The 26,646-nt window shown below is 41.9% G+C and overlaps 1 protein-coding gene across 7 annotated transcripts in view; it reads left to right on the forward strand.

Annotated features, from left to right (window-relative positions):
* nectin1b (nectin cell adhesion molecule 1b) overlaps nucleotides 1–26,646 on the forward strand; it is a 222,878-nt gene that overhangs the window by 76,378 nt on the left and 119,854 nt on the right. For all 7 annotated transcript variants that reach the window (XM_008426425.2, XM_008426427.2, XM_008426430.2 and 4 more), the window contains exons 3-5: nucleotides 1,551–1,850; nucleotides 2,686–2,803; nucleotides 10,872–11,023. In XM_008426425.2, coding sequence (XP_008424647.1) covers nucleotides 1,551–1,850; nucleotides 2,686–2,803; nucleotides 10,872–11,023 — 570 coding nt within the window. The remainder of the gene's footprint in view (nucleotides 1–1,550; nucleotides 1,851–2,685; nucleotides 2,804–10,871; nucleotides 11,024–26,646) is intronic.

Here is a 26,646-nt window from a genome sequence, read left to right on the forward strand (position 1 = left end):
GAAAAAGCAGCACTGGAGATGTAGCTTATCTTTAAAAAGAAGCAGTTTTGAAAAGGTTGTTGGCTAACTCAGATTAGAGAGTTAATTAGTAATGAAGTGCTAGTGTATTTTCTATCAAATCCCAGTAAAAAGGAGAAAAAACACTCAACTTGAGTAGTCCCTGTTGCCTGAGCGCTTCTTGCCAGCTCTTAGTTCACATTTTACGCCGCTCTGCCTCCCCAGGACTCTTCAGGCTGCGTCATAAACGTCAGGAACCTACATGCAGATAACCAACCATCAGTGTTCAAAGGGGCTTCTTCGTTGCTCGCTTTCAGTTATGCATTCGCTTAAACTCAAGACTGCCTTTTGATGTGCCGAAAGTAGATTGCTAATTGGCAACCCACAAAGGACTGAAATTGGATGACTGTGCATTTGGGTAGGCAAATCTAGCTTTGACAACTCCTTTGCCTTTGAGGAGAGAAAGAGGCTGGATTTAACACTATTTTCATCCCAGCCCTTTAGTTTCTTCTACTTCATGCTTGATTGTAGATGAAGTAGTCGCTCTTCTTCCTCACTGAGATTGTTTAATAAAGATCCAGTGATCAGAGTCCAGTTTACAGCTATGTGAAGCCTAGATGTGCTAACGCTAACCCTATTGTTATTCCTTGTTAAGTACTATGATTACCCAAATTAAAACTAATTTTCCCGTAGCCTCCCTGCCATGAAAGTTTATTAACTGCTAGCGGACGCCTGGTATTTGCGAGGGTCAGAGTCTGCAGCTGCCTGTGAATAGCTAAAATCAGCAAATAATTGATGCCTGCTCTTAAAATGCTTATAACTATACTTATTTTAATAGTTCAAACAACAAATGCCAGCCAACAACGTGTCAAGTAGAATTGCGTGTAGCTGTTTCAGCTTCCCAAGCTGCATTTATTTAGAATATATTGATATTTCCACAAAGAAGCAGAGGTTTTGCAAATAATTACGGTCTACAGAAAACATGTAAATTGTGAATACTGAACCGCTAATGCATGAGAGTCCACTGTACAGATGTCACACTGTAGGCTACAGATTAGTTTTTGTCAATGAAGACAAAATAGGTTGACATGGTGTCTTTACCTTAAAATGCTAATGATTTTACCTGGCTAATTAACATGCTAACCCTGCTAATTATGAGAGGTTAGCACAACTACTGCTAAGAGAATATACACTTTTACTTTTTCAGAGAAGTAGTTTTCTTTGACGTTTATTTCATTACAGCTGCTTTCAGTCCAAAGTCTTTTATCGTTGATATTTTTTAAATGAAAATAAATTGGTGAGGTCAAAGGTTAACAGCTCGTCAAATAGAAAGTAAGTTGATTTTGTGAATTAAAAACAGCTCAAACTTATAATATTTGCATTCTTTGGATACAAGTGGTATTAAACATGTATGCTTTCACAAAAAAAAAAAAAAGTTTTGTAGTCTTTTTCTCAATTGTTACGATGCTAAATCTACCAGTCCACCAAGATCAGTTAGTTCGTATCTTATCTTCCAACATGGCGGTCGTTTCATTTGTTTCCCTCTCATTCAGCTCGACCGATGACTCGGATGACCCTAACGAGCCCGACGATCGTGGCCAAGGGTAAGAAGCGCAACATGACCGTCGCCACCTGCACTTCGGCCAACGGGAAGCCTCCAAGCACCATCAAGTGGAGCACATTGTTGAAGGGCGAAGCCACCTTGCAGGAGACCCGCAACCCGAACGGCACGGTGACGGTGCGGAGCAGCTACGTGGTGGTCCCGAGCCGCGAGACCCACAAACAGAAGCTCACCTGCATCGTGACGTACCGGGGCGAGAGGATCACAGACAGCGTGGTGCTCAACGTGCAGTGTAAGGAACCTGCTTTTGTTGAAGTTTTCTGCTTTTCTCCCAACCAAAAGTTCACGTCGTTGAGCGGCAAACAAGCTGACAAGCTTTTTATTTCAAGTCAAAAGTAGTAGATTAAACATTCATGCAGGAAAGAATCTAGACTGAAACACCAGGCTTGTTATCAGTCTGGAGCTGACAGTTTCCTGAACTTTTCTGCTATTATGATTGGAAGACTTCATTCTTTTAGCAAACTTGACACTATACTATTTCAGTTGTTTACATGCACCGTATAAAAAGACGCTTAACTTTTTAGCCAATTAACGTCTGACATCAATTCAGGCTGAGCGTTTCCTGTTTCTGGTCAGCTACCAGCAGCATGCCAGGGATTACTTTGCCTTTAGGCACAGTTGATCTTGTGGTTTTGTGTGCTTCTGATTAATTCACCTAAGATTACCATTGCAGTTAATTGGGAACACACCTGTGGGTGTATTTAGAGGCAATGCTGCTTTCCTGTGTGACATCATGGAAAGAGTCAAGAGGAAACTACAGAAATGTCACAAAAACAATTGTGCATCGTCACCAATCTGGTTTCTCTGTCATTAATCTCACATTAAGCAAATGAATATTGCCTGAATGATCATAACTGACTTAAAACAGGATAAGTTTAGTGCGATTAAATGCCAGACAGTAAAAAAAAAAGAAAAGGTTATGTGTCTTTTAACACGGCGTATCATTTGGTTGGAACTTGTTTACTTCTGAAGTTTTATTGCGATTCTGCAGGGTTGAAGCAGTGACACAAAGTTTTATTATCACATTCCGGAGGCGTTGAGCTGACATCACTGTGCCTTCCTTGCAGATGAACCCGAGGTGAAGATTGAAGGGTTTGATGGAAACTGGTACCTGAACCGTCAGAATGTTCAGCTGACCTGCAGGGCCGACGCCAACCCGCCTGTGACGATCTACCAGTGGAAACTGTGAGTCTGACTTAAACCCGTCACCGAACCCCTTAAAGGCTCCGAAAACAAGATGTAGCGTGACTGCGCGCTGTTTCTCTCTCCTTAGATTTGTGGGGGGGAAACAAAATCTTGTTGTTGAGGTGTTGCTGAGGCACAGGAGGGTCATTTCACAGAGCGGGAATGCTGAGCGAAAACGCACTTTCCCGACATTTTTATACACGAGAAACCAATCATCCGAGATAGAAGCAGCAGCCTCGCGTTTTGTTGTAAAATGTGTAATGAAGATAAAACCCCAGGCAGAGTACAATGGGCCTATTACAGCGGCAACACACCCCCCTATCTACCTGCCGGTCACAGATACTGAGAGATAAATGCAAACGCTGCACACGTTATGCTTTGTGTTTGCTTCTTTTGCTTTTAAGTCTTTGGGCCAGCATGCAGGTGAGAGAGCGTTGTTGTTGGCACTGTTGTGTTCTCAGCAGGACGCAGCGGCTCGTCCTCGACTACTGAAGCCGAGAAGTCGTAGATTAAACCATCATACCAGCTGAGATCAGTATTTCTGATTCGGTGATGATCAGAGCGAAGGCAAAAGGAAGAAAAGATACAGATGAGGGTGAAATTCAGAATAACCTCTCAGAATGAGATTCCAGAACTGATAAGTAGGAAATATAATCCGAAAGGTATGCAAACAATGCAGGTAAATTTAGATATTCTCACCATGGGCATGACTGGGTGAGAATAGATGTTGATTTTGGACCATCAACACTTTTTAATCTGAAATAATAAATAATAACAACAATAACACATCAGTTATTTTTAAATAAATGTTGAGTGCACACGTTTCAACTTATTTGGAAAATATGTCATTTAGCAAAAAATGAACAAGATTATTACGCAAACTTGTGGCTTGACATTTGACAACTCATCTGAGCAGAAGTTTAGGGTGCGTTCAACCAGCTCTGCTTAGTCCACCTTTGAGGTGCGAATGCACAATCAAACTCTGAACTTCGGTCCGCCTAAAAACCAGGTCTCCATTCGGTTTGAGTAAACTCTGGTGAGGTTTAAATTTCATATGTGAAGGTCAATTATAGATGCAAGATTGCTCCAAAAGCAGGAAGCAGACTACAGCGCAGGGCATTCTGGGTAAACACAAAAAAAATCAAACACGTGATTCTAGACAAGAAATGTCTACAATCAAGCTCTTAAATCTGACGCAGCTCCATTTTTGTTAACATTTCTTGAAGAAGGAAGTTGCTCTCCTGTCTTCTTCAGAGATTTTTGTGTCGTCCCCAGTGGCGCAACTACACATTATTTAGGTGGATGCGAACACATACATCTGCTCCCCCCCCCCCCCCCCCACCCCCAGAAGGAACGTCAGGTTGAAGGAGCGACGCTTACTCGCTCCCCCCACCCACCCGAGGCGATGATACGTGAAAGGTAAAACTCGCTACATTTACCTCATTATGTGCGCGAGGTGAAGGAGCGTTGGCGCGCCGCCCCCTCCAGACTGGGTTTTGGCGCCCCCTCTGGTGCTGCGCCCCTATGCGTTGCATACGCTGCATACCCACTTTTTGCGCCACTGGTCGCCCCCTTCAGTGGTTCTTGGTGCAGCGCCACCACAGGCGAGGAGGGGAACAGGTTTTTCAAAAGGTTTGGTTTGTTTCACACAGTGTCGGGTCAAAGAGAACCAAACCGGCTGAAGATGTAACAAACGTTGCAAGTTTGATCTCCAATCGAATCGAAAACACCCTTAGACTTCTCGGTTTCTGGAACTAGCAATATTTTCAGGGCTAAATGTTGCCTGTCTTTTCCATTCTATAAAAGACTTTTGATTCAGGCGTGGTACCATTTTCTATTAGAACACCAAACAAGTTGGACTTTTCTGACCCAAATTGTCACTTTTAGAGGTAAGAAAGTCGGTTAAAAGGACCAGGAACATTTTAGCTAAATGCAAAAGCTTGTAAACCTGAAGAAGCAGAAACAAAACAGTATGAGCTGAGAGGGTGATCATACAAACAAAATATGTACTGTTGTTATAATTTATTATTCCCAAGACTTGAGTAAATAATTAATTAAATAGTTTTAAAAACCCTTTAATCTTTGGCTTGTGAAAGTGAACACAACTTGTTGCTGCAACAGGTTATTATAATCACAAACAAACAGCAGTTTAAATTCATGGATATGATTTAAAAGCTCTGCCTGTGCCAGGAAACCAAAGTGATTTAAATGAGCTCTATCCAATTCTGCCAAGAAAAGTGGCCAGATCTGCTGCCAGACTTCTTCCCAAAGCTTGTGGATGACTAGAAAAAAAAGCATTCAGTTCTTGCAAACAGCTAAATTATATTTTTGCAAATATCAGCCTGGGTTTTGAGCTTGTATGTCTAAATTTGTGTGTTTTTTAGGGTAAAGTTACAATAAATCCCATCTTGTCTATTGAAGTTGTTTCCATCCTAAAAAAAAAGCTTTGCTGTGTTAATCATGCTAATTAATATGTAACAGCAAAAAAAAAAACAACAACAACAACTTTGAGTTGGATTTTAAACTGGATGCATTTAGATCTTTATATTCCCACATTACGTTTCGAAACCAAGAGATCAATGTTACAATGTTGCCTTTAATTGCTTTATGAAGATGAAACAATTGTAACTCCAATGATTTTGTGAATCATTAAGTTTGTTGTTTCCATCTTACAAAAAGAAAGGAAGCATTGTGCTTGTGTTAATCAAGCTAATCGATTCGTAACGTCAAAAATAAAACTAATTAGAGCTGGATTATAAAATGAATTTACTTAGATTTTTATATTCCCGCATTATGTGTCAAAACCGAGAGACGAACGTTGCAATGTTTCCTTTAATTGCTTCATGAGGTTGAGGGCAGCATTCCTGGATCGGAGGTGAATTAATAGGCCATTGTGGCCTCATTGTATCTATTTCTGCAGCAACAATGAGATTTTAATAAGACATACAGATTTTCTCCCCCCGCCCGCCTGACACATCTTTCAGAGAAGAAACCCAGATGTACACACAAAATAAGAAAGCAAGATAATGCATTTTTTATATTTATCTGAAGCAAGGGGAGATGGGAAGGGAAGAGTAGGAGGAGATGTGATCTGGAAAGACGAGGGCACGGGGCTGACGGATCGGAGAGGACGGCCATTGCCGCACAGAAAACGAGAAGCCAAATCTGTTGTGAAGGTTCCCCTGGGCTCGGCTGTGGAGGTCAGCGCCAGGCTGCGAGGGGACGATGGAGCAGGACGGCATCAGAAACACGTCCAACAGGAAGAAGGTGTAGCCAAGTCTAATCACCACTGCTACAAATACTCACGTTTTTTTTTCCAGACTTCCAGTTGTAGATTTGAGTTTCTTTCATTACTGTCCCACTTGCAGTTGTTATTTTTACCATCTGCAGATATTTTTTCCTTCATAATTTCTTTTCTGAACCTTAAAATACACGCAGCTCATGCAGCTGAGGATAATGGTTAGCGGGCGGAAAGATCTGTTCTGTTTGAACTTTATCGTTTGTTTTGAAAATGTTTTCTTCTTAGGGCATCCTTTAGTTTTCTAAGTGGGCACAAGATGAGAAAATGAGGCTCAAGAGTTCATTATTATCACTTACACCTAAATTACTTGTGTGATAAGATTTCAGACTTTATAATTTTCTTTTTTTTTCCCCTTCCCCTTTCATTAAAAAGCTATTTTCCAGCAGACATGAAAGCCCCGCCGCATCCTTAAAGGCATTTTCGGTTTCTCAAAGACAAAGCCCTGCATGAATCAAGAAATCTGTATTTTGTTATTAATGCATTTCACAGTCTGATTACTTCAAACTCGGCTCTAATTAGCTGGCTTGCTTATCTCTGTTCTGAAAATTAGATTCTATTAGTCATGTTGATTAAAGGCCACAATAAGACAACTGTTTGTTAATTTCTTCAGTCGCCAGTAGCAGTGGCTGAAATTCACAGATACTTAATAGCCTTTTAAAGGGATATTCAAACCTCAGTTTGTTTGAAAAAGTACAGCCAGTTCTGCTTTCATGGAGGCCACAAAGGCTTTTAAGATCCCTTTGTTTAGGCAGTTGTAAGTGAATGAAGAATTTGGTGACCCACCAATGCATCTTTAGAGGTTGTTGTTTGCCAAACAACCGTTTTTTTTCCCACTTAAAGTCTGTGTGAACCTTTTTAACTCAGGTTCAGACTATAGTGATATTGAGTCAGATTAAACTTTTCTCTCAACAGAAGCCATGAAGTCCTCAGATTGTTATCAGGCCCAATAAATACCTCACTTATTTCTGTCCTTTCTAGACAGTATTTTGAGGCCCCTGGCTTTCCTCCTGCCCACAAAGACATTTGAGATTATTTTGTAACTCGTCTCGTGGCAGTAGGTTTGGCAGATCGACTCAACTTGGCTTATTAATATGTGCTTTTTATAGCTTTTCCTTGATACTTTGCAGAATCTCAGATGAAGAACTTAATGCTTTTTGGATATCCCCACAGTTGGCCTCTTTACAACCACAAGCAGCACTGCAACCCAAATGCCACAATTGTTTCTCCATTTGCATCAAAAGATTTAATGGACGTGTCAGATTTAAAATATATACTTCTTAGCGTCTTTTAAGATTTGCTATGTTGGAAAACAGAAATCCTAATTGTGATGTAATGGGTGCTTGGTGTTTTTCCACAGGCTGGTATTAAAATGTTCTTGGTCCCCCTTTTTTGGATTCTGCTTTTGAATTTGACAATTTATTTAATCCAGAGTTCACACGAGAGGAGGACAACAAATGTGAGCGAATCTAAAGAATAAACTTCCAGTCAGCAGATTTTTAAGTAACTTCTGCATTTTTCTGTTACGTATAAAATCATTAGGATGGTTTTATTACCCGTCTAGACCGAGCGTGTCAGCGTGACACAGTCAAATTTGCAGAGCCGTAACTCTGCGCTGTCTTAAAAATTACAACGGTTTCTGAACGGGGAGACGCTGCGCTTTCCATCCACTATCAGGTTATTACGGTAATTTCACTCCCACCGTAGCAGGGAGTGAAGTTAATACGAGGGGAACTCTTAATAGATAAATAGTAAATTGCGAAAATAACTTCTGGATATTGAAAGTTCCAGTTGTTATGGATAAATGGGCGATATACATTTATTCACTGGACATTTAAAGAACTTCACACAATTAAAATAATCCAAAATATCCAGGTGGAGATTTGAAACTTGGGACTCAAAAGGGATAAAGGATGAGTTGTTAGGATTTGTTCTTTTGATTGTATTTAGAGATGGACACTTACAACATGCTGTAGCTTTGTTTGAGACTTTTATTTTGGAGTAAGAAAGGAAGTAGCTCTTGAGTTCCCTTGTTGTGTTGACAGATTTAGCTAATTAGGACTGTTTATCAGCTAAATCCAGCTAAATGATCGATTAAAAAGCCCCCACTGTTTTTTGGGGTTCAGTAGAACAATAAAAGAAGATATAAATATATGCATTATTAGGATATTACCCATGGCCTAACTGTTAGCTGCTAACGTAGCTAAGCGTAGCATCCCCTTTATAGCTTTGTAACAGTGCAAACAGTTTGAATTTTGTCCTCTCTAGTGAAAAATCTGAAACAACTGGACTTCATTAGGTTTTGCTTTCCCACAAATATCGGCAACATCTTTAGTCGTTTTGTTTTGAAGGACTCGTTGTGTCGTTTCATGTCGTTAGCTAGGTGTACCGTGACACTCCTACTGATAGGAGCCCAAATACTGTGAGAGAACGAGGCAACGCTCCATGTAAAGGAGTTCTACCTTCAATTACAGAGTATATTTTCCCTCAGTTTTTCCTGCTAAAATAATGATGCAGTTTGCACTGACACAGAGATGTGAGGCTGCTGCAGCCTCCTCACATCAACATCTGCACACAGACACTGCATACATGAGGAGCCCAGCCAGTCATCAAAGAATCCGTATCGCTCTCAAGCTGTTTGTTAGTCTTTTATTTTGCAGCCCCTCAGGCTCCATTCATGCCCACACAGTCACTCACTCACGCACACACACACACACACACACGCACGCATGCATGCATTCACTCATGCGGGCATTGCTGGTCATGGCAGAACCAGTGGTGAATCGCAGTTTGCAAGCCTTTCATTTCTACAGCAAATCAATTGAGCTTTGCAGAACTCAGCATTTGATGGAGGTTCACAAGTTAACTGATTATTGAATCGTGACATACTGTATTGAGGGTTGTTTGCCGTCTCGCTGCAATTGCCTCACTAAGGTGACCAATGAAAAATCTACTCAAGCTCAGCTTTTTCTATTGCTTTGTGCTCAGAAGTGCCTTCGAACCACAAAGGTCCCACACAGTCGGGTAAAGTCTGAACTTTGTATTTATAGTATTCCAGTTTTATTCCCCTTCTTGTTAATCCATCCATCCATACATCCATCCCTCTCTTCATCCATCCAGCCATTTTCATTAGTCCATCAATCCATTCTTCTGTCCATCCATCATCCATCCATCCATCCATTTTTCTGTCCATTTGTTCCTCAATCCATCCATCCATGCATCCATCTCTCCACCTCTTTTCATTCATCCATCCATCCAACCATTTTTATTGATATTCCATCCATCCATTTACTGATCCATCATCCTCCATCCATCCATCCATCATCCACATCATCCCATAAATACATACTTCCCTTTCTTCATCCATCCATTCATCTTTCCATCCCACTGTCCAACCATTCAACATTTTTATTAGTTCATTCATACGTCCTTCTAGCCATTATCCTTACATTCTTTCTTTTCTACATCCATCCATCCATCGATCCATCCATCCATCCATCCATCCATCCATCCATACATGCATCCAGAAAAATATAAAAATATATATATTTCTAGTAAACTGTAATAATTAGCTTTTAAGAAGGTAAAACAAAGAACAGAGAACTTTACTGTTGTGGGTGTCAGAATGTGTCTAAGGTTTTGAGCATGAAACAGGTGAAGGAACTCGTTTCTGATTTCATTTTAAACCGTCCTGATCTGGATCTTGTGATATTTCCTGTAGCAATACGTTAATTACGCTCCCTGCCCCTGTCATTTAAGAGCCTCGTTGGAAGCACAGCTCAAGTGCCTGATTTGTGACCATTGTTAGCATGAGGCCTAATTTTGTTTTCTCTCTGTAATCTCATCCTGTTTTTCTCTCACTTCAGTAAATGGAGCGCCATATTGTTTTTAATGTCCTCGCACAGCAGCGCCTCTCGGAGTCTCTCTCTCTCTCCCTGTGACCCAGGAGCGATGACAGAATATCTCTGCAGCCGCCGTCCTCATTGTCACCACAGTCAGGCTGGAGAACTATTCAGCGCTATCGCAATTGTAACTCTTCTTAAGCCGAGTCCATTCAGGGCAGCCGATGAAGCCGATCGGGTGGAAGGCGACGGGAAGCGGCTAATTGTCCTGAAAGTGGAGACCTCTTTTGAGCCTGCGGGCGCTGTGAAAAGTCGGCCCGGATAATAGAGTGGACGGGTTCCCGTGCTCGTGATCTGTGACCTTAAAGTGGGCTGGCCTGATCAAAAGGACACGGGCGAGTCTGAGCGCAGCAGAGATAGTGAACCATAAAGGCAAACACCTTTAGGCAGGAGGAATGGGCAGTCTTCAATAAAAGCCCGGCATTTGGTGGAGTCTGTATTTATCGCTTGATCAGCTGCCTCTTCTGACAGCTCCCTTGAGTTTTAAGTTCAGCCATGTGAGCTGGGCTGCAGATGAGAAAGACGACCCCCTCTTTTCCTTTCCTGTCTGTTTTGTATTCCTCATGCCGGAACAGCCTGTCTTCCAGCATCAGCTATATCTTACCTGTTAGGACCTGGTGGGATTCCCTGTCCTCATAATTTTGTTAGGACTTGATGGATGACATCTGAAATACAGCGCTGTCAAATATTCCTGGTATTTATCTCACCCCCACATGCAGGGTTGTTCACCACTCCACATTTTTTTTATGTCTTGAAGAGATTTTTTTCTCTCTGTGTGTTTCTTTTTGTGGCTTGGAGTAATTCCCTCTTTTTATGTGGTCTGCATCATTGCCTTTTTTCTTTTTTTTTACTTTATTCTTTTCGACAGGCTGAACGGCTCGCTACCCAGCAACGTGGAGATCAAAAACAACACCCTGTTCTTCAAGGGGCCCGTGACCTACGACCTGGCCGGAACCTACGTCTGTGTCGCCATCAACGGCATCGGGACGCGCACCGGAGTCGTGGACGTCAACATCACCGGTAGGAGAAAACACGGCTCCCGTTTCCGCTCGCGCTCTCTCTGTTCGATAACTCTGGCATGGCTTGATCAATACAGTATCCATCAGACAGCAACACACAGTGCTTTACAAAATAAAACATTTTTATTCACTCTGATACCTAAACCAGAGGTTCCAAACTCAAATGAACTGGGAGCCACTGTGGTCATCAGAAGTCCACTTTAGTTTCATATTGGCATAAAAATCTAATATTTCTGAAAATATAGGCAAACTGAATAGTAACAACACAAAACTGCAAATTATGCACAAACATTTTTCCTCCTCGTTAAATAAATTAATTGAACTAAACTGACAATTAAACAAACTGGTCTTTTCTTTTTGTCCAACAATATGACATCACTTCTACAATTTGCTTTATAATGATCAAAAATAAGTAAATATATTATTCTTACCCTTCTATCACTGAGCTAACAATGCCAGTCCCTCACTATAGTTGGGCTTTTTGCTCACATTTTCTTAATGCTACAACAAAAATACATTTTAATCATCCTGCTTCTTTCCAATCTGCTTGTACTGTACAATTAAAAATCATTTTATGTGATAACATTTTGAATCAAGTGACTGCAACTTAAGGGCCACATTAAATTAAGTTAAACTTTTTGGCCCACATGCAAAACTCTTATTTGTATCAGAAAGCGAGTTCTGCCAATTACTGTGAACAGGCCACATCAAGAAAAACGTTGGCGCGGCGTCGCCTTGCTGTGGGAACGACCAGAACGTTGGTCAGAAGGGCTGTGAAGAAAAGCTGCTGCAGAGGTTGATGTTACAACTAACAGAAACATTCATCAAAGCATGTAATGTCTGAGGATGGCCCACTCAAAGTCTTGACGTAAATCTAATTGGGGAGCAGTGGGGTTAAAAGGAGTAAATACTAATGCAAGCCACACTTAACAGATTTTTGTTTTTGCAACGGTAAATGAAAACCAGGTTTTCTTTAATTACGCATTACTTTGTGTTGATCTATTAAAAGAAATCCCCTCAAAATACACTGTGGTCTGCGGTGGCAAAATGGGCGAGAAAAACACCGAGACGCAGGAATACTTCTGCAAGGCATTGCAGCTGCACACACGAACAGACCAGTTGATTGTCACAAATCATCTGTGCGTCTCGGTGTCTGAGTATCAGAGTTCCACACAGCTTGTTAGAACAACTCCCATCACACATCCAAACACGTGTGGGAGCAACGAACACAGGTCTATTATCAGCGCCCAGAATAAACCCACAGGAAATTGGGGGGTTTTTAGGTGAGGGCACTGTATTGATCATAACTTGCTCAAACTGCTCGTGCCTCTTCTGCTTCTTTTGTCTCTTCTGGGGGGAAAACAAAATGCTGAGCAAAACTGATTCAGTTTTCTACCCTTCCACATAATTGCAGGCACACATACTCTGTGGTTCCTCGTGGTTCTAACCCTTAGGAGACGGACAAAGCCTCTGCTATCCATTACAAACCAGATCCCGCTATACATCCTAAAGATGAGGGGATCTTCCTCTGATTGGTAGCAGCTGTGTGCGTGGCTCTGGGGGACTGTTTCAGTTTTGGTCTGGTTGGACTGGAAGGACTTTTCTCTCTCTCTCTCTCTCTCTCTCTCTCTCTCTCTCTCTCTCTCTCTCTCTCTCTCTCTCTAAGCTGCTTGGTTTCAGGGAATCTGGCGTGTTCTAACTTGCATTGCTTTGCATGTTAACTCGTGTCTCTGGAATTGCTGTGCTTGGTGTGAAATGAACAGCTGTTCCTTACAGTGGCATTTGCTTCTGCATCCTCTCTTTCCATGTCTTATTTCTCTTGCAGCAATAAGGCTCAGGAATAAAAAGAAAAAAACAAGTCGACAGATGTGGCGACATTGTTTGCAGAGTGTAATAATATATATATCAGAAACTCTTAAAGAACCTTTAGAAACTCTGAATCAATGTGGACCAGCTTGCATCGGGTGTTTAGCATAAAGAACTGCACAAAGCAAATGCACCAAAGTAATTTTTCCATTTCTCCTTTTTCATTGATCGCTTAAATTAACAAACCACAATGCTGCGGTCCCAGTAGTCTTTGCTTATTCTCCTCATTTGTCTGCATAATTTTTATTGTGTGAGCAAAGTGAACAATGCGTGGGTACATGATTGGAGTGTGCTCAGTTTCAGTTTGTCTAGTTTAAAAAAAAAAAAAAAAGACAACGTATTTTAGGTTTGCAACTGTTTAAAGGCTTGCAGATTTCTTAAGCAGCAGGTGAAACAAAATGAATAATGAATCTGTGAAATCACTCCTTGTTTCTTAGCAGGAGGAAACAACAGTGGCAACTTTCTGTGATGAACAATCTCAGGTAGTGAATTGCACATAATTAGGAACCATAAAACGGTGCATTAGGATCCCTTTTCCTGCAACCTTTAGGTTTCTTCAAAGTACAAAACAACAAAAGACATTTCTTCAGAGCTACTTGTTGAGGCTTGTCGTCCTTAACTTCATAAAATCAGTGGAAGATTTGCATAATTGTTGCCAGAGGCTTGTTTGACTTGTTGTCAAACAAATACTGAGCAACAAATGCACTCTGTCAGGATCAGGCTGCACCCAAATGGTGTGGCTTTTAAAGAGGCAGGAGCCAAACTGGACAGTGTGCTACAGTTCCAATTATTACTACATAACCTTTAGCTACACGAAGTTCCTAAATTAGCAAATAAAACGCTGTTATAATCATTTTTACTCAAGCTCACATTCACAACTTTAAGACAGCCACGCACTCGGGGAGATAACTTTCATCTAGGCCACACCTCCTTTTGGAAATATCCCAAAAAGGGGTGTGGCCTTCACAATTGAATCTGCGAGATTCAGTGTCATTTTAATATATCATTTCATATGTTTCAGCATGTCATATTTTTAGTCTGACAGTCTGAAGGCTGCTTTTATTTCCACTACAAAAAAAAGAAAGCTCCATCCTTGATATGTGGAATTACATTCACTGCGAAACCTGTCCTGAATATTAAACATCACACAGCACCTGGTCGTCTTTTTGTACCCTCTGAAGTAATAAGCTGGCTGGAAACAAGCTCCAAGTGTTGTTCTATACTGTTACATGGCCAGGAGCACTGAATTTCCCAAAGGGTGCCTTACAAGCCTTAAAAGCACGTTGCCGGTTCCCATAGTAACACTGTCAAGTTAAGGCGAGAACAGCCAGCCTCTCCTCCTAATGCACAGTTCAGAGGCTCAGCTCCAGCGTGGCGCCCCGTCAAATTGCAGAGCAGCTCAAAAATGGCTGTGGATGATCTGAAGCGGCAGAGTTCAGCGCTTTTGATTCAAACTGACTGGGGCAGTGCAGTTTTATCTTTATGCTGGTGCAGAATAAATCCCTTTATGCAGTCATATTTAATAAATTTGAATATTTCATCAAAGTTCATTTATTCCAGTAACTCTGTTCACAAAAGGAAACATATTAAATAGATTTATTACACAGGATGATGTTTTGAAACATTTATTTGTGTTAATTATGATGATTTTTTTTTTGTGCTTACCACTAATGAACACATGAAATTCAAGATGAGAAAAGAACAGATATTTATTTTCGTTTTTAACCTTTCCATCCAAAAGTCAAAACCACACATTGCTGAAAAAACAAATGGAAAATAAAACAAAGAAACAACAATTCACAGAAATAGATAAACAATATTTATATTCCTGTCGATGTGCAGACTGAAAAAATGTAGGTGGAAGCATAAGTTGTTTTTATCTTCATTTTTTATATATAAAGCATTATGGAAATGAAAACAGCACAATCTTTTCTGTATATTTTTCTAAAACTTAACTCCAAGAAACTCGAGCTAAACCTTGTTGTATTTGTTTAGAAAATTATTTTTATACAATATTTTTTTTAATTTAAAAACAGTTTTAACTCATTACAATTATTTTCACATATGAATCTCATTAATCGAAGTACAATTGTTTCTAATATTTGTCCTGACTTTTAATTAAAGTGAAAAATCTAAACTTGATTTAAATTTGGCTGATACCTGCTTAAGGGTTGTTATTGTCAGTAAATCTCATCTAAGCACTTATTCAGTTATTTCTTAAATATGACTGCAGGTTTCATTCCTGTGCCTTTTGTGCTTAATGTGAATTTTCTTCAAATCGGTTTGAAGAAACCGAATGAATGAAGATCCGTTTCAGGCAAAATTCAGGTTTAACAAAATACTTTCTACTGAAATTCAACAGACTTGTGCCAACTTGACATGTGCTGCGTATAATTGGAGCTGAACAAACTGCTGATGAGTCATTAACCTGCAGGCTGACATGGTGTTGCAGTCTGCACACAGTGAGGTCTAGGTATCGCCACCCAACTGCCCTTTGCAGCGCAGGAAGGTGACGAGGCAGCAGCCTCCATGCATTTGTTCAATAATTCAAGGAGCTGGAGGGTTGGAAAACATAAAACACGCATTTTTCTTCTTGTTAAAGTCTAATTTTAATGTTTTTGAGACTTAGAGGCTCTCGACGGAGTTGTTTGAGAATCAATAACTCAGCCAGATGGTCTCTTTAGCCTCCAGTCAACTTTAACAAAGTAACGACAAAAAGTGAAGCCCGAGCACTCAAGATTCAAAACTTCCCTCCAGCTCGACTTTTCGCTGGGATGTGCATGATTTTGGTGGCGGCTCTTTTTTTTTTATTATTATTTATTTTTTTTTTTGTTTTCATTTCCAAGTTAATTTTTTAGATTGACAGGGTAATGCGCGGCACACCTGTCGGTTAGCCAGCCCCCGCCACCTGTGTCAGGGAGATAAAATGTCCTTGACAACTTGTTTGTATGGGAGGAAAAAAAGCTATTTTCTCACTGTGGGATGCAGCGCTGATGGAGCTCTTAAAGGAAAGCGCATTTTAATCAAGCTTCTTTTACTGACGGATTTGCAGGTGCTGCGGCGCCGCAGATATCGGCGGGGGCCACGGCGGGCCTTGTTTCAATTAGCTCAGGGATGGCGCTCGCAGCTCGGATGGCGGCGACAATAGTAAGTCGCGCGGGTGACGGCGGCTTTCCACGAACGACACGTGTTCTGCAGATACGGTGTCAGAATCTAATGAAGCACTTCTCGGTTTTTAATCTGTCCCCGCTCTCAGGGAAGAAAAGGCGGAAGAGGGAGGCGTCATGTGATGCTTCCCGCCTCATTTTCATGCAGTTCAGAAATCTCCAGAGATAAAGTTGACGAGTCGTCAGAAATGATCAATCAGCTAATTACCAACAGGCTTCAGAGGCCGCACTGAAAAGTAAAGACAATTAAACCAGCGCCACTACGGAGGTTGTTTTTTTGACCAATCACTCTGCAGCGTTTCAAAGCGTCTAATAGGAATGCCAGTCAAGCAGGCGGAGGAAGCCGCAGGAAGAGGGGCTGAGTGAAGCGGTTAGACCTCAGAGATCGTCCTCCAGCTCACCAGAGCTGAATCAGTCTTTCATTAGGATAATCAGCTTTCCACCACCGCGCTCTGTTTTTTGTTTTTTGTGTTTGAAACAAATCAATGCCGCCACCTTAAATTTCTTCCCAGCTCATAATGCGGCGTGATGAATGGCCGTTTTGTCGGGACGGCCTTACAATTATGTCATTATCGCCTCTGAGAAAGCAGATGTGTGGTTTGGTTTTTCCTTAATTCTTGGCAGTTAACAGTAAATTGACATGTGGGAAAGTTTTTGCTTTCCGTATTCTTGGATATATTTGTTTACCAAGTTTGAGATTTATGCTCTCGCACATAAGAGCCGGTTTGTGTGAGAAAACCGTACGAAGACGGCGCATTTATTCAGGATCAGCTGGAAGGATGTGGGATCTGTCAGGGGGCATCATGTTTGTGAACCTTTCAGAGATCAACCCCTCCGCCCCCCAACACTCATGGATCAGCTGTACTTCTCCATTTGTGTCAGTTGTGCTGCAGGGCCTCACCACACGGGTTAGACTGGATGGAGCGCTCTCGTAAGTTTAGAGAGAAGGCAGGAGGACGGACGCCTCGGAAAACACAGGACTATCGTTGCCAGCTTCTGCTCACGCCTGCCTGAACAAGCAACAGTCAGCTTCTGTTTGGGGAAAATCAAGTTACCAGAGAAAATGGTAAAAAAAATAAAAAATAAAACCTCCGACATGTGGTGAAAATGAACCAAATAAGTCGGGAAACGTTCTGTGGAAATATAAATAAAACACGTGATCGCATGAGATGCTCCAGCGAATCTGATTTTTTTCGAATTTAGCCGAGTAGCGAAAGATGGAAGGCAGAAATAAGCTCCGAGGCAAACAGCATCTGGGAGCGGAGCAGAGGTGGAAAAGAGGGCAGAAGGCTGTTTACATGACTTTACGTAACAGCCTGTGTCAACCGCCGCTGCTTGCTGGATGTCGCTTTCTCCATCCTTTAATTCCTACATTTCACTGATATTAAGGGGATAAAGCACAGAGATGATGAGAGGGGGTGAAAAACAAACACACACAAAAAAAAGGAATTACCTAGAAGATAAACTCGCACTAAAATCTGTGATGGAGACAAATGGCGCAAATGTAGAACAGTAACTGTATCCAAATGCTTAAAATGTCACGTCTCAGTGTAAATATCACATCCAGAAATGGTGTGATGAAGCAACAACAGGAGAAAATGGTGATGCTAAAAAAGCACCTGTCATAAATCCTCCAGATATTCACGCTGTCGCTGTGAAGGTTCATTTTAGGGATTTGACTGATAAAATCTGATCAAATCTGGTCCATCAGATAAAGATTTTATCATACTGGATGCAGCATCCCTGACATCTAACGTGCTGCTGCAAGCCCCCAGAACGACTTGAGGGCACTCCTGCATCGATTCTTCAAGTTGCTAAAACTCTACTCTGGTAGCAGAACGCAACTTCCCCTAACAATATTATCATTTTGAATCACAGAAAACTTATATTCAAGAGTTTCTGCAGAAGAAAACGTCTCACTGTAAAACAATCTGATCACTTTGGCCTTTAGCTTATCAATTCAATTTGAGAAGCTACATTTGATGTAGATATTTTAAATTTTAGTGTAAAGTTGAATACTTGGAGGAGCTGCACCGATCCCAGGCTTAAATGACAGAAAGGTTAGCCTAGCTGCTTGTTAAATACTTTGCAAACCTAAGGAGTTATATCACAGTTGTTGCAGGAAAACCATAGAAAGTCCAGTTAGGATTTTGCCACAAGTTGTCACCAAAGTTGAACTTTCAGGCTTATGTGCAAGAAAACACAGTAAAACATGGTGGTGGTGGTATCATGATGTGGGAATGTTTTGTTTTTGTTCCATACCGGAGTGTATGCACATCCTTAACAAATGTTAAAAAGTCTTAAACTCATGGATGTAAAATGAAGCTCTTAAAATGTCTTTAGTTTTAAGAAATGTAAATTGGTCTTAAATATGCAAATCAAAGGTTTTACATGCTTTGGTGACGATTCGATCTTATGTTTTGCTTTTGCTTGTGAGACTTTTCGGTCGGGCAAAAGTTTGACTCACACACAGACATTTTTGTTGCTGTTATACTCACGCTAGCTAGCTAGCTTTTTTTTTGCAGCTATCGTGGGTAAGGACAAATGTCACCGTTTGGCTGGATGTTGTTCATTTTTGCCAGTGGCTCACTTCTGTTGTCAGCCCATATGAGTCAGCAGGGCTCCTCTATTTATAGTTTTTAAAGTCTTAAATTTAATTCAGGCTAGCATTAAAAAGGTCTTTAAAAGTCTTAAATTTGACTTGATGAAACCTGCAGATACCCAGCACCTTGTTTTACACGTTTAATTTGCTATTTGAATTACTTTCACACTGTGTGTTGACTTATCCCATAAAATCCCAGCAACCAACCATGGAGTTTGAGGTTGGCAGACCTGTTAGACCCTTTACCACAGGTCTGCGTAGATTTTGCTACGGTCTATGTTGCCTGTCTCAAAGTGACGTCACATCCATCTCTCTGTGTTATAAAGACAACGGCAAGAAGATCCTTGAATGGAACAAGTAACGCACCATATATTACTGACATCTAACAGCGGTGCTTCTCTGTTCAGCCATTTGTCTCTTTCTGTTCCCAAACAGAGATGAGAGACGTTACGATGTCAGCTTTGCACAGGGTTCCCTTTGCAATGTGAAATTTGTTTGTCTTTCCCTGTCATCCGTCTCAATCTGCGCTCTATACCATATTGCGGCGTCGCCGTCTCACATCGCCGCCTGCATTATTCATAGACCCAAAGGCCACATGTGTGTCTTGTGTGTTATTACACTCTCATTTGAAGCTGAGCAGACATTTGAGGACCCCCCCCGCCCCACACACACACACGCCTCCACCTCCTCCTGCGTGTTTCTCATCACCCTTGAACTTTCTGCTTTGACATCTACAAACCTGCAGGCTTTCGCATCTTTAGGATGATGAAGCGACTTCCTCGCCCCCACGTCTTCGGCTGCTGGCGCGGGGGTTGCCTGCGTCTCAGATCCTGCCAAGATCACACCTCATTATCCAAATGAGACATTAGCACGGACTGCTCCCGTTGCTCGGGTAGCGCAGGCCGGCCCTTGAACCCTACGCGGCGTTGTTCCGTGCCAGAGTAAGCGCTGCGTAAAATGGAGGAGAGGGATGCTCCCTTTTTCTCCGGAACGGACGGGTTTTATTTCACCGTTTGGAGAAGAAGAAGACGCAACGGCCTGACTGGACACTTGAAATGCAAATGTCACCGGGGAGAGAGAGCATGTGAGAGAAGAGCAGCTGAGATCGAAGTGATTTATCTTAACATTTGTTTCTGCATGGCTTGCCGTTTCTGCTCTCCGGAGGATATGCAGAGGAGAGGGATGTGGCAGACAGATGGAGCGGCGGGGGGGGGATTGGCTGAGCCCCCTTCGGCCCATCTCACCTCCTCTTCCTCATCCTCCTTCCTCCTCCTCCTCGCTGTCCAGCCGTGTGGTGTTGGATCTGTCACGCCTCCCTGAGAGCCTGATGAAGTAGGTCACATGCTGTCCCAGAGTCTGACCGCTGGCTCCAAAGCTGCTCGCCGATTCGCTCGTTACGTTCCCAACGTAACAACCGGGCAGCAGAAATAAAAAAATATATACATAAAAACAATTAGTGAAGAAGTTGAGAGCAGGACAGTTACGGTAAACAAACGGAGCCCTGACCTTTTCCGGCTCAACGCATCCTAATGTGCGGATCCGTTTGCTGCGAGCCGCTGACCCAATAACAGCCTTTCCGCTCGGCTTTGGAGCCGCATGCAGCCCGGCAATAAAGGGAGAGACGGTTTAATAATGCTGCGTTATGAGCAAACATGTTTTTAAAGGAGCACTGGTGTTAAGATGCTGCTGTAAATATTCATCGCTCATTAAAAGTGCATTTAAAGTGATTAGAAAAAGGCCCCTGTAGCACAAAGTGATTATCTACAAGAGCTCAGAAAAAAAAGAAAAAAAAAACACACAAAGAAGCGTTTCCAACCTTAATGTGGCGTTTGTGTTTACGATACCCCGGCTTTGTGAAAATGGCTGTAACTTTGTTTATTCCTGCTGTGAATCAGCACATTGTGTGTTCTGACCATCGGTGAAGAGCAGAGAGAGCAAAATGTCTCCAGAAGTATTCACACACTTCACATTTTATCACGTCACAACCACAAACGTATCGAGTTATCAGGTATCACACAAACACAAAGAGGGGAAATTACACCCCGTCCATCTTCACTGTAACTCTGCAGCTTCCCTCCATGTTTCTCAGCAGGTGAAGTGTGTTCTGATTGGTTAGTTCTCCTTTTGGTCTCACCTGATTAAACCAACAACCTAAATTCATGTCTGCCACAGATTTATTAATCTGTATCGAGTCAGAGCTACGGATCTCTGCAGCAAGATTATTTCAACAAATTTGCCGATTTTCTGTGGAACGTGACCACAAATTGATCTGACTCAAGATTTTTTTGTTGAGCATATTTAAAATATTTGAAAGGTGCAAAGCAGCTGATTCTGAGGCGGTATGGTTATTTTTTCTTACCACTGATTGGCTGCAACCCCTTCAGTGGAGATGAGGATTGTAGATGTTGGCTTCAGGCTAATCCCAAGACAGTTTCCACTGTGTGTATTAATGCCTAATGAATTTTGTGCTTGAACTTTTGAAACAGGCAGATTAATTGCTGCGTACAAAGCTAGTTAACATGGTCACACATGGTGGCAGATAAACGGTTTTCCTGCAACTGCAAGATGTTTCTCAGCCGTTAGTACAGCTGCAGCGTACACAAGCGTGATTGACAGCGCTCGGACACTCCCTCTGATTCTGATTGGTTGTTTCGGTGAATTTCTGTAGATGGCAGTAGGACCACAGGGTGGAGGTAAAAGAGCACATATGTCAATACTGTCAGGACATGTTTAAGAAACATATAAAAGAAAACATATACTACCTACTTCAGTTATGTATTTTACATTTTTTCAGACACTTACCTAAAACATGAAATTTTTCATGTGTGATTATGTTCAATTTCACATAAAGCAACAATAAAATACGTAGAGTTTTGTAGCTGAAACACGACGACATGTGAACGAGTTTAAGGGTTTCCTTCCGTCTACGCGGCGCCGGAAGAGCAGTTTCGACAGAACTCACGCAGCACCCTGCTGTGTTCCTGCGACAGGATCGATCCTGCAGGTTGCCGCATGTTCACACATGCGGAGCAGAGATGATGTCACCGGTGTTTTGATGAGAGCGTTTCGCTGCGTTATCTCCTCCAGCACGCCCCCTCTTCCCACTTCTGATCCACTGGCCGTTTGGAAGAAAGAAACTCAATTTGAGTTATGGGTTTGAAGGTTTTAGTGCAGCAAGTGGCATTTACCTGCTGCGTATGAGGTGGGCTCTGCTCCGTAAGTGATAGTGAAATGAGAAGTATTTTTGACAAATGGCGAGGAAAGGAAGCGTGGATGTGGAAGAAAGAAATCAGTGGCGAGATTTGCCTCAGCTGCAGCTCCCCATGAAGCATGTTTAATTCCCGTCAGTGACGAGCTTTTATTCGTTGTGGCAGAATTACATTTCCATGACTTCACAACTACTGGCAAATTCAGACAGGGGAAGTAATGAGGATCTCTGGATCCACTGAATTAATGCGTCTTCTCCGATTGTCCCCGTCGTCATTCGCTCATTATGCCACTCTTTATTTGCCGTTGTCACCGTCGCCGACTTCTCCAAAGCGCCCCTCTCCATCTTCCTTTTTCCCGCCTGTCAACACTCCCCAACTTCTTCCTGCATTTCCTTTTGATCCTCTGTTGTCTGCTGCTTGTTCCTCGATTAGTCACATTATTGCACCACTCCCTGCACCGCGCTTTGAAATCCTTTTCATTTTCCCAGCCTCTGTCATAACCTTGTCCAAGAGATTGTTGCTAAGTCTCAGGAATGTTCAGCTCCTTCTGTTTCGCCTTTTTGTCGTGTGCAGACACGACTGCAGCACACCTAGAAACCTGCAGGACAGAGTTGGGAAACAGCTCCTTTCTCGCTCTAAAAGGCCCTTCTGCGTCAGACGCTCCTTTCCTTCAGCATCTTTGAACATTCGGCACTCCTGCTGTTTGTTTTATGCTGTGGCTTCCACTGAAATAAAAACCCTTGCTCTGTATCTAGTCTGCTGCTTTTCAGAAGCCGCAAATCATTTCCACTACAAGATCTCCTTCTTTCCTTTTTGTTTTTATTGGGGTTGCACTTGTTTACCGTTTTCCTCTTTTAACGATGCGCCTGCTTTACAACGCCTGGCACAGCTAGTCACGCTCCTTAAACTTTTCCAGATTTGTAGCCACAAACTTCAAATTATTATTTATGATGGGATTTTATGTGACCCCACTCAAAATGGCTCATTAATGTGAATTAAAAATCAATAATTCACCCATTTTACCAAAGAAAACCCTGAGAAATGTAACCTACTTTTGGATTTACTACGTTAAAGCCTCGAGAAGTCATATTTAATAAAAAAAAAGAGTCCAACTGTATGTAATTTGATCTCAGAATACGATAATCTGTTCTGTGAAGATCCCAGACAATTTTTGAAAAATTGCACCAAAGTGGGCGGAGTCAAGATATGCTTGGGGGCGTGGCCAGGTGTGAGGCTTAGAGGAAGGGGTTAATTGAAGCTCAACCCAAGAAGACCAAGGACACATCTATCAACTTTGTCTTGTTATTAGAGACTGAGAACATAAAGATACCACCCTTAAGGCTCAATTTATACAGTTCATCTGCCAAATAAAAAGTTGATTTGGGGTTTAGTTACTCTTTACTGCAAGCTTTATATGTTTCTCAGGTTCAACACTCTTAAAGCAAATCTATGGCTTCCTTTGCCTTTGCAGAATTTGATGATATATTCAAGAAATAACTCATTAATTTCAATCATCTGTGTTGAAACTGGAATTAAAGACCAGAATCTCTCTGGCAAGACGTTACATTTGCACAGACGGCCGTCATTCAGACTGACTGTCCTTGAGACGAATAGGCAGAAATTCAGGGAAGGTCATAAAGGCACGTCCCAAAAAATGTGCAGACATAACAAAAGGAGGAAAAGACACTTCTGCAAAGTGTTTGTTTAAAGATTCACAACCACAAATTTTCTCTTCACTTCATAATTTTAGGCTGCTTTTGTTGGTTGGTTGGTCTATAAAGGAAAATCCCTATAAAACACATAGTTAGTTGTTGTAGCAAAGCGGTATGAATAATTTTGCGCGGTTGTGAACACGGCGGCCTCAGATGGATCTGCTGTAAAGGAAGCAGATTTTGCCACTAAAACCTTTGGACCCAGTAAATCATCCTTTCTATCATGTCAAACATTCAGAGCTGCATGATTAATCCTAAACGACGGGGATGCGGCATTAGAACAAGCAAAGCATTTCCTGTTATTCCTGACCTGCATGCATCTATTAGGCCTTTGGGCTGAATTATAGCCCATCACAGAACGTGCTTCCTCCTATTAATCTTAGCTGCACGTCTTAGACGTTGCAAGTCAAAGTTTCTGCCACTATCTACATATTTCCACTGCGCCGCTAATAGACGCCCCCCTTTTTTGTTTACTGGAACAGTATCATAGCTGCTGCTGGGGTCGTCTTTATCTGCCGCTTGGCAGGTGTTGCTGGTAGCGAAGGTGAGCAAAGAGTCTTTGCTCCCTTCTCCTTCTCCTGCAGGCTTTTAAATCACCTCCATTTCAGACACGTTTTGGTGAAAATATTGTTTCTGAAACGTGATTAGTTTGCACCATGGCTACTCAGATTCCTCTTGCGTTCACACAAGACTCTGCTGCTCTGGTAGAGAGTTATTTTCTTGTGATATCTTCATGTTTGCAAAGCCACTGAAGTGACCTTGTGGGGGGGATGAGAGCGGGGGAAGAAGCGGACTTGGTAACAGTCTGAGAAGTGGCAGATTGTGAGTTTTTCTGTGTTGCAGAATAAAAGCTCTGTTCCTCTGCTGCACCCGATGAGGATTAGACGGTGTTTTTCTCAGGTTTTAAAGTACTCCAATTATAGCACCGGGGTTATCGGGGTAAAGCATCCTCACAGCTTTTTGCATTAGCTGTGTTTGCCTGGACAGGTTCTTTCTGGGTGGGAGGCCACCACAAAAATCTCAGAGTGTTTAGAGTTGGTTCAAGTCCGTACTTTATAAGTTTATTACAAGGTTACCACACAACGGCAAATGTGGACTGTGGAAAATATTTTCTTCTTTCCTTCCTTCTACCAGTCTATTCTGTAATTTTCCACGTCCCCTCTTTCTTTGTTTTTTACTTTTGTCCATCCTTTCTCTTTTCTTTCCCTCCTTGTGCCCTGCACCCCTTTATTTGTGTCTTTTTTTAGTCTTCTCTCCATTTTGTTTCCTACATTTTCCTCCTCGCATTTAACCATCTTCCTTCTTTCCTTTTTGCTCAGTTCATGTCCTTCCTTTCTTTTTTGTTTTTTACCTCCTCTGCTTCCCATCTTTCCCTCTTTTGGGCCTCCATCTTTCCTTTTTTCCAGTTTCCTGTTGTTCAGAATCTAAAGCCTACCTGCTGTTGAGATATTATAATTATTGTGTTTACATGAAACCTCTTCCTTCCGTCATTAGTGGTGAAGAAATAGAGTTGATCCTTTCTCGGGGTGGAGATAACAGTGAGCACCTCGAAGGCTGACGTTGGGACCTTTAACTGCCTCTGATCTGGACCTTAACTGCCTCTTTTACCCCCTTTAATGAAAGTTAATGTCTCATTTTAGCCACCTGGGTGAAAATCGCCCTAATTAAGATTGAAATGAGGATTTAAAAGAGCAAAACCAGATCTTAGCCAAGGAGGTCAGCGAGGGGCAGTGAAGAGGATTACAGCCGAATATTTTCCCTTTGCTGTTCGCTTCCTCAATCATCTGGATTTCCGCCGCTCTTCGGGTCTGGAGGAAGGATGCGTTCTCCAGCAGGGGTGACCTGGCTCTGCTCTCCCATTGATGTGTGTAATGAAGGCCTGTGTCTGAATAATCCCATTAGGTGGTCAGATTAAAACCTGAGCTGATATTTGAGACCGTGCCCGGCGCCTCTTTAGAAATTGGAGAGCTTTGCAGCCGGGCCTCGGGAGAAAAGCAGCGGCGGCGGCGGCGGCATTCGGGAGGTTTCTCCTTTTTGGACTGATAGAGTGCCATTCTAATTACAGCAGAAGAAGAAGAAGGCTTCAGTCGCTTCTTAACTTTACCCAGTCCCATCCTTTCATAGCCGCATTATGCTCAGATTCATCGTTTCTAATAAAGAGCAGTAATTATCAAGCGTAACTGATTTGATTCAAGGCTTCAGGTTGATCATTTGAAAAGATTTTCTTTTTATGTTTGAAATTAGTATCTTTTTATAATAAAATGCGTCCCTTTTGTCCATGTGATGTTCGTTTTGATTTGGCTGACTTGCACCGTAGCATCACTGTTTGCGATGCCTTGCATTCATATTCACACCCGTCGACTGTTTCAGATTTCTTTTCATGTCACATGCGTGGTTTTATTTAAATTGTACATTTTTCCAACGTTCAAGGACTCCATGAATGCTGTAGTTAGTTGACTGTAATAGTTTAGTTGATGATTTGATTGATTTTTGTCATTTCAGTTTTCAGCAACAATATTGCAATGCTAAGTTTTCCAAGAATTGTGCAGCACAAGTTACTTCCTCTTATAAGAAGACCATAAGATCACCTGCCGCCATGTTGGCTACTTAGCAATCATGTCAAACAGCAAATGAGGGCAAAATCGAACTTTCTACATGTGGAAAACCAACACTAGATACCACACTGAACACACTATTCCCAGAAGTGATGACATCATGCTGCGGGATTTATTTATTTTTTCTCTGGGGAAAAGAAAACAGGAAGATAGAAGGAGCTGATTAGAAGTCGATTCTCCAGAAAATGTGGTTAGCACTTGAGGCAAAAGCAGAGGTTGATGATCTAATGTTTGAATGGCCTAGTTAAATCCCGCCCAAAACTAGATGCAGACAAAATGGCAAATATTTCCGCATCAAGATTTAAAAACCTGACCGAGACAAACCGGTAGTTGGAGTTGGATGACACGAGAAATGCTTTGAACGTTGTTTCTGCGTTGTGTTGATTTAAAGTCGTTGGTTTTATTTAGGGGTATCTGTTTATACAATCGCATTGAACCTGTGGATCATTTTCT

This window comes from Poecilia reticulata, linkage group LG13 (genome assembly GCF_000633615.1).
Source record: "Poecilia reticulata strain Guanapo linkage group LG13, Guppy_female_1.0+MT, whole genome shotgun sequence".
Classification (NCBI taxonomy): Eukaryota; Metazoa; Chordata; class Actinopteri; order Cyprinodontiformes; family Poeciliidae; genus Poecilia; species Poecilia reticulata.